Source organism: Chelonoidis abingdonii, chromosome 26 (assembly GCF_003597395.2).
Source record: "Chelonoidis abingdonii isolate Lonesome George chromosome 26, CheloAbing_2.0, whole genome shotgun sequence".
In the NCBI taxonomy this organism is placed as follows: domain Eukaryota; kingdom Metazoa; phylum Chordata; order Testudines; family Testudinidae; genus Chelonoidis; species Chelonoidis abingdonii.
The window spans coordinates 5,572,408-5,580,805 of record NC_133794.1 but is presented as its reverse complement, the minus strand read 5'-3'; the positions used below and the strand labels follow the sequence as shown (position 1 = coordinate 5,580,805).

Sequence of the window (8,398 nt, the reverse complement as noted above, 5' to 3'; positions counted from 1 at the left end):
GTCTGCCATTGAACAGGAAGACTGAAGGCTCCGCCTGTGTTGTGCGGAAATCAGGTTTGAGCCGACTCCCACCTGTCAGTTTTCATTCTCCCCTCCAGCCCTGGCGACCTCTGTTCATGCTCCCTGTCCAGAAACAGCAGGGCCATGCTGACTCAGCGAGCTTTGACCTCTTCTGGCAGTCAGGCTTGGTCTGTACTGTTAGCAAGACACTTGCAATAGCTCAGTTGGGATGACGCAGAAATCAGTTTCTCTGAGAGATTCCTCACCCCCAAATGCGCATCAATCACTAAGCTATGGTGCTGGGAAAGATGGCAGCCTCTGCTGCCTGCCCTTTCCCTGACATGCCCATCGATTTCGGTCCTCAGTGCTGGGCCAGCTTACCCAGCTGTATTCATCCCGTTTGACAGCAGCGGGCTGTTAACACATGAGCCAGTAGGTCAAGCAGCTTGGGGAAGGCTGAACGTTTCTGCCTTGACTCATCCTTTGCGCAAGCGGTGCTGAGGCAGGCAGCAACCCAGACACAGTGACTCATGTCCCTCCTGCCTCTGGCCTGTCAGGCGCCAGCCGCGCAGCTTTGTGCGGCAACCTGTCTAGTGAGGCCAGGGCGTCTGTCGCAGGTGAAGGCAGCGAGGGAGCCGGGCTGCTGGGCAATGAGGGAGAATGGGCCAGAGTCTAGCACCAGCAATTCAGTGTCAGATGGGTGGGCAGGTTAACACAGGGCAGTGCACTCCCCCCTCTGTGGAAAGAAAACTGCCCTGTTGATGTGTAGCTGAGGCTTTCCAGCTTGGTTCTGTTCCAGCCTACCTGTACAGCTGCTCCCCTTTGCTTCTACGGGCCCAAGTGCCCTGGCCAGTGCACAGCTAATAACCCCTTCCTCGGGTGGCTCAGTGTGGCGGCTCTGCAACCTGCTGCTGCCTGAATTGCCGTGGGAAAGACTAGGAGAGCTCCTTGCTGCTGATTTAGATAGTCTGCTGAGCCAGAACCTGCTTAGAAGAGCCAATCAGCGCCGGCCCCCTCGCATTGCCAGTGGGCACCCTGCTCTCTTGCCGGGGCAGCAGGAAAAGGAACCCCAGGGTGCTGCATCTGAGTGGTGGAGGGAAGGGAATGCAGCACCCACCTTGCTGATAGCAGCACACTCAGCCCAGGCTAGAAATCAAAGGGAAGTTGGTGTGGGTTTTCATAGAAGTGAATCCCCATCTGCTTGGATGTTTGGTTCAGCCCTGGTTGGGCACAGCCTGCGAGCCCCTGTCTGGAGCCTCGTCTGTCCGCGCTGCAGGTCCGCGCTGCAGGTCCTCGTGGGCTTCCAGCCAGGCTGTGGGGGAAGATGCACCAGGGGAGGGCTTAATGCTTAAGCAGGCCTGGGGAGCTCTGAGGGGGAGGAAATGAAAAGGACCTTTCCCCAAGCCATGTAGGTTATGCCTAGGGGTAAGATGATGCGGGGAGCTGTTGGGTATGAGAGCTGGTGGGTGGGGAGTGGCTGACTTTCACGGGAGAGAAGAGCAGGATCCGGAATAAAAGTGAAAGCAGCCTCTGATGGCCAGAAGCTGGGAGTGGCCAACGGGCCACATCACTCGGTAATGGCCCTCTTCTGTTCATCTGGCATCTGCCACCGTGAGAAGACAGGATACTGGGCTGGATGGAGTGGCTGATCAGACCCCGTGTGGCTGTTCTTATGACTGGATATTAGTGGGGAATCCTGGAAAACCAGCTAGGGAGGGAGAAAGTGGGGAAATAGCCCCATGTCTTGGGGGGGGGCAGGGAGGGAGGGATGGAGTTAGCCATGCTAGGCTGTAGCTGTAGCTGGCTTGTGGGACGGGGGTGGGTGTATTGAGCACCTTCCATAAATCTGCACAAGCTTTGCCAGCTGCATATTCATGGAAATGTGCCCCTTGTTGAAACCAGGCAGCTCACTTAAAAGAGCCCGGTGCTAAAGTGGATGGAGGGAAGGTGGCTGCAGGAAAGCTATTCGCTGCATCAAGCAGAGCTGGCTTTTGCCTGAGATTTGTGTCAGAGGCTGCACTTGTGTGTGGTCGTTCCAGGGCCCTTTTCCCAAGGCTTGGGGTGATAACCCTGGTGTTCTTGATTCTGGCATGGCAGATGGCGCTCTACCTACTTGAACACCTCCTGACGGTTTCAGTTAGCACCACCTAGCTCTTACGAGTAGATGTTACTCACCACCTTTGCAAAGTGCTTTATCAGCATCCCCATTGTACGGATGGGGAAACTGAGGCACAGAACGGGGACATGGTTTGCCTGAGGTCACCCAGCAGGCCAGGGGCTGAGCTGGGACCTGAGTCCAGGTTTGGAGTCCTCAGTCTCCAATCCTCGGTTGTCACAGGATTCTCTTTCTCTTCTAAACAGCTGTGCAGCTCTCAGAGAGTTGCTGTGTCCCACCCCGGATGCTGTTTCTGGGCGTCCTTTGGGAGAAATCCTGGCATAGAAATGCAAAAAATTAACAAACCTGGGACTGAAGCCTGGTTTTAGCAGTGACATGAAGTACTTTTTTGAAACCGCTGGTCTTACGCTTACTCCACGAAAATCAGAGCTCTCAGCTGTGCCCTGGGGGGGCGGCTGTGTGGTGGTCCAGCTGCTCTCGTTAGAGATTCATTCAGTGTCGCAGTCTCCTGCCATGTGGTTTTGCATATTTGTAAATCCACTCATCTCCCAAAAGACTACACAAGGTTATGTGTCGGTCACTGCACCAATTCCCCCTTGCGTGAAGAATAAATCATACATTTGGTACGTGGGCAGAGCACAAGTGTCCTTTCAGTGACTGTCGGAAGATGCGAAGTGGGGGCAGCGCTGCAGTCACTTGCTTCCCCAGGCCCCACCACTGAATGGAATCAGCTCTTGGCTGGCGCACGGCATGGCAGTAACCACAAGTTGACTTTTGGCTTTGGCAGTTTGCTTTGTTTTAATCTCATACAGCATCTTGGCTGAGAGACCGGGCGCCTTAGGGAACAAAGTTAAGCCCAGCAATGGCCACCGTTTTCATCGTGCTTGTAGACAAAAGTGTCGTAACCAGGGCCTGAGGAGGATTTGAAGTGCAGCAGACACCTGTCTCCACCACAGATTTGAGCTGTGTTTGCAATGAGTCGGTGGCTGGGGAGGCGGTTGAGACAGCTCCTGAAGTGTGCAAGATGTCAGTCCTAGACCTGCATCTCGTTGGGGTTTTTCCTCTTCCTCATTGGCGTGGCTCATGCGGGGCCAAATTGGGAGAGGTTGCTATCAACCTCAGCTCAGCGGAGGGGAGGGCGGGTTCCATTATTTGGGGACTTGAAAAGGGGAATGGAGGCTGCTTTCTCAGCCACGTGACAGTGGCTGCTGGAATCACAGGGCGCAGCTCTTGGAAGCACGTCAGGCTACATCTGGCATGGTCCCTCCTGGCCTTCAAGTCTCTGAATCTAGGATCTACCTGAAAATCAAAGGCTCTGAATTGAGGCTGGAATGAAAAGCAGGGGGTGGACCTGAGAGCTGAGCACAACCCTTGTGAAACTTGAGTTCTTACTGCAACCCACCCTCCAGCCTGATTTGCACCTGCCTCCATGTCCCCTGCCCTTACCCCCCCCCCCCACGGGGAGCCAGGACCGTGTCTGCATGCTGCTGTTGCACATGGGGCTGGAAGTGGCAGAGGAGCTACCTTGCAGGGATCTGCTGCACTTGAGGGAGTTCCCAGAGCTGGCCTGTAGCCGGGGTCCCCTCCAGCTGGGTCAGGGGGATTTTGCAGATGCAGAATATTTTCCCATTATCCGCTTCCTTTATCGCTGCCCCATCTCCCAGTTGCAAGCAGCGGGGAGTTGTGGAGGGGAACCCAGGACCCAGCATGCACCACCCAGTCTTTGTCGCTGTGCATTCGAGGGAGACAGGTCGTGCCTTCCCCGCTACCAGACCAGCATTTTCGAGGTGATGCCACTGCCCTCCATGAGGAAGGGGGTTGGGGTGGAGAGGATGCTATGGCAACCAGCTGGCACAGGGGAGAAGGGAACAGGAGTTGCCTAGCAACAGAGGAAGTGCCAGGATGTTCTGGTTTAACCAGCCTGATGTTTGGGGGGAGTGGGGTGGGGAGGAGAAGCAAAGGTGTCTGTGCTGTCCTGGGGGTGGGGACGGTGAGGATGAATCCTCTAATGTCTGCAAACAGCTTTGGCCATCGAGGGGAAGGGGGGGCGCGGGGCGCTGAGAGCAGTGCCTTTGGGCAGAGGGGTTACCCACCCCGGTGGAGCAGCAGCCAGGCTGCGGTGCCAAGCTAGGGAGAGGCTCCCAGGGATGGGATGTTGGCTGCAGGTCAGCGAGTCTCAGGCACTTGGGCTGGATTCATCCCAGGGGGGATTGGGGACTTGTTTTTCTTTTAGGAGGGCAGCTCCCCTGCCTTGGCCCAGGTTTCCCGCTGGCTGGAGCCCCTTATCCTGGAATGGTTCCAGGCTCCGTCCTTCCCACACACGCCCAGCGAACCTCCTGTCCCATGGGGGGTCGGCAGTTTGCTAGCTCACTGGGACGTGTGTGTCACCCCTGGATGGGACAGATGTCGCTCGCTGGCTCCTGTCTGGTACTGAATTGTCACCAGACACCCCCTTACACACACCCGACTCTGACCTAGACACACGGGATTGCTTCAGGTTCTCCGGGTACCTTGGGCCCAGCTCTGGCTCCAGCCCAATTAAACGGATGCAGGTGCCGCTTTCAACATGAGGGGCAACATCTCAGTATTTGTCTCTGCCAGGCCCGCCTAGCCAATGGGACAATGGCAGAGTACTGGGGGCTCGGGGAATTCACCCGTGTATGTCTCAGCGCCGTTCCCAGCTCAGCCCCCTGGAGCCGAAGGGGTCACTAACAGCTCTCAGGGCTAAGCACTTTCTCCGCTCTGCAGCCAAGTCTGGTAGCCCAGACCGGGCTGCTGCTGGCTCTGTCATCGGGTCTCCGTCCCTTGGGGCGCAGCGTGTTCCCTCAGCCGGCTGGCAGCAGAATCCACCCGGCTAGCCTGCCACTGCAAGTCCCCTGCCTGCGGGCTCCATTCGGATCCGAGAGGTTGGTCAGTGCGGGGACTCGGCCCAGTCCTGGGATCGTTTCTGCCCGGAACAGCGTAACGCCCAGGCCTGCAGCTGTGGAAGGTCACCAACAGGTGGCAGCATGCCAGGCCTTATTTTTCTATTGGCGGGACGGTTGGTTGCAGCACCTGGCTTTGTAGCAAAGAATCCCCCCAGCCCCCCGATTCCCTCCAGCCCCCCCAACCCCCCCGCTGCAGTTGGTTCCTCACACCTCCCCAGCTCCTGGGGTTGGGCGCAGCTGCTCCTCCCTGGCGCAAGCGGCTACGTCAGCTGCCTGCGGTGCCCAGCACCTCATCCGAGCTGGAGCCCTGGTCCCCTTCTGGGTTCTGCGCAGCACAGGAAGGGCTGGATTCCCCCACCCAGGGGTGTTCAGGCCCCTCCATTGAAGGCTTTAGAAGCCCTAGCAGCAGGGGGGGCAGGGAACCGATTTAACCCTGATTTCAGAAGGAACCAGCCAGGAGCCGGGGAAACTAGCAAGGAAGAGAAATGAAGGGCTGGAGGACTCAGTCTGGCTGGCCCGTAACCAGCCCATTTATTACAAATAGAGAGATCTGTAATTTAATACAAAACCCGAACCAGCCCACGATAAAGCCAGGGCCTGGCCATGGGAGCCCTGTGTCGGCGTTGCTGGGCAGCCGCAGGGCGGGGGCTGTTTGCACATGTGTCAGCCCCTGTGTGCAGTGCTGGGGAGGGGCCAGCATGGGGTGGGGTTATTTGCTGAGGGCCAGCTGAGAGCCCCGAGATTATGCAGCCAACGAGGCCTGAGCAGTTGCCCAGGAGCCTGAGTTTCTGGCCAAAGTGTCTGAGGTCAGGCGGGCTGGGTCGGGGTGGGGGTGGATGGCAGTCAGGGAGGGCGGTGTCTGTGTCAGGTGTACAGTTGGTGAGTGAGGGGTAGAGCTGAAGGGTGTGTATATATACATTGTGCATGTGTGTGTACATGAGGTGTACGGGCGCGCGCGCGCGCGCGCGCTCGCACGTGTGTGTGTGTACATGGGAGGGGTGTATACACTGGCGTGTGTGTGTGTCTGTATTGGGGGGGGTGTACCTAGTGGCATGCGTGTGTGTGTGTGTGTGTGTGTGTGTGTACATTGGGAGGTGTATACACTGGTGTGTGTATGTATTGGGGGTGTACACAGTGGGGTGTGTGTGTGTGTGTGTAGTGGGGGTGGACACAGTGGGGTGGGTGCGTGTGTGTGTACATTGGGGGCGTACACCGCGGTGATTGTGTGTGTGTGTGTACTCGGGGTGTACCTAGTGGCATGCGTGTGTGTGTGTGTGTGTGTGTGTGTGTGTAGTGGGGGGTGTACATAGTGCGGTGAGTGCATGTGTGTACGTTGGGGTGGACACAGCGGGGTGTGTGTGTGTGTGTGTGTGTGTGTGTGTACATTGGGAGGTGTATACACTGGCGTGTGTATGTATTGGGGGTATACACAGTGGGGGGGTGTAACGGGGGTGGACATAGTGGGGTGGGTGCGTGTGTGTACATTGGGGGCGTACACCGTGGTGATTGTGTGTGTGTGTGTACTCGGGGTGTACCTAGTGGCATGCGTGTGTGCGTGTGTGTGTGTAGTGGGAGTGTACGTTGGGGGTGGACACAGCCGCAGGTGCATGTGTGTACATTGGGGGTGTACACCACGGTGATTGTGTGTGTACTCGGGGTGTACCTAGTGGCATGCGTGTGTGTGTGTGTAGTGGGAGCGTACGTTGGGGGAGGACACAGCCGCAGGTGCATGTGTGTACATTGGGGGGGCGTACACAGCGGCAGGTGTGTGTACACACTGGGATCTCAGTCTGGACAAGGCTCCATGTCCACGCCTGCGTCTCTGCCCATGGGTCCTGCACACGTCCCAGCTCCTTTCCCATCCCGCTAGCTGGGGCAGGTCTTGTTCCCGCCCTGGAAGTCTGGCCAGACCCTCAGCAGGTCCCTGGGCCCGAAGTGATGCACCAGCACGAGCTGGGAGAACTGGCACTTCTCGTACTCCAGCCTGCCGATGTTGAAGAGGCCCCAGGGGCTGTTGGTCACGCTGACGCCCAGCTTGTGCAAACAGAGCCCCATGAACACGTCCTCCATGTTGATGACCCGGAGGGTCTGGGCCGCCCCATACACCTTCTTGGCAAGGTCTCCAGAAAGCACGTAGCCGGGGCCGCCGCAGTATGGGGGGTAGGTGTTGTTGGGGTACACCTCCCGGGGCACGTACCACTTGTACGCCTTGCTCCGCAGCGGCCCCGTGTTCCTGTAGATGTACCCCGTCATGAAGTCCTTCTTGGGCGGCAGCTGGGGCTGCAGCAGCTCCCGGGCGAGGAAGCCCACGTTGAGGAAGATGTCGCTGTCGGCCTTCATCACGTAGCTGGCATTGGGGCAGTGCCTGCTCACCCACTCCATGCCCATCAGCGTCTTCAGGGTCAGGTTGTTGTAGGTGTCCAGGAAGTCCTGCTGGATGATGTCACGGTGCAGGGCGCTCTCTTCCTCCAGCAGCCGCTGCAGCGGGGAGCCGAAGAGCGGGTGGACCCCAGTCAGGAAGAGCCGCACCATGGAGACCCCGGGCACGGTGCTCTCGTTGCCCCAGGTCTGGCGGATGACGTTCCTCACCATGATGTCCTTGGGCTCCGTCACCACCAGCAGCACCAGGAAAGGCGCCCGCTCCTGGCACTTATCCAGCTCATTCAGAAGGAAGCGGTAGCTGTAGGGGTAGACGACCTGCAGCGGGTGCCTGGTGGACACTGGCGGGCGGCTGGGCACGGGCACAGGCATGGAGTCCCCAGCTCTCTCGTCCTCGGTGCCTTGCCACTGGAAGATGGGGCTGCTGTGGAGCTGCTCCGCAGAGACAGGCTCACCCCGGGGTCCATACAAGAGCCTCCACTGCGGGGTTCTGGGGTCGTCCTGGTGGCCGATGATAACCAGCAGGAAGAGGCAGGAGAAGCAGGCGAAGAGCAGTTTGCACGGGAAGCTGTGCCTCATGCTGGCAGAGTTCTCAGGGATGGGGCAAAGCGCGGCCCTCGCCTGCTTCGTTACAGCGCAGACCTAGAGAGAGGGAGGCCTCGTCTGCGTTAGAGCAAGAGCGGCCAGGAGCCTCGGGGAGCAAGCCCAGCCCCCTAGGGCTGTGACCCCCATCTCCGGGGTGCTGAGTCTGCTGTTGGATGGGAGATCACCGTGTGCTGCAGGGGAAGGGGGGCATGCCACTCAGTCAGCTGCCCCAATGCCCCAGCCTGGCACTAGGGGGCGCTGTGCTGCAGGGACCAGGGGGCTCAGCAGGGGGCGCTCTCCCCTGGCAGTCAGTGCTGCCCCCAATGCCCCAGCCTGGCACTAGGGGGCGCTGTGCTGCAGGGAGTGGGGTGGGGGCTCAGTAGGGGGCCTC

General features: G+C 58.7%; 1 protein-coding gene across 1 annotated transcript; it reads right to left on the bottom strand.

Moving 5' to 3' along the window:
- Positions 1-6,909: 6,909 nt before the first annotated feature.
- LOC116824836 (beta-1,3-galactosyltransferase 1-like) lies at positions 6,910-8,001 on the bottom strand. Its single transcript, XM_032780442.1, has one exon. It carries the CDS (start codon positions 7,999-8,001, stop codon positions 6,910-6,912), a length of 1,092 nt encoding a protein of 363 aa, XP_032636333.1.
- Between the last annotated feature and the right edge of the window lie 397 nt (positions 8,002-8,398).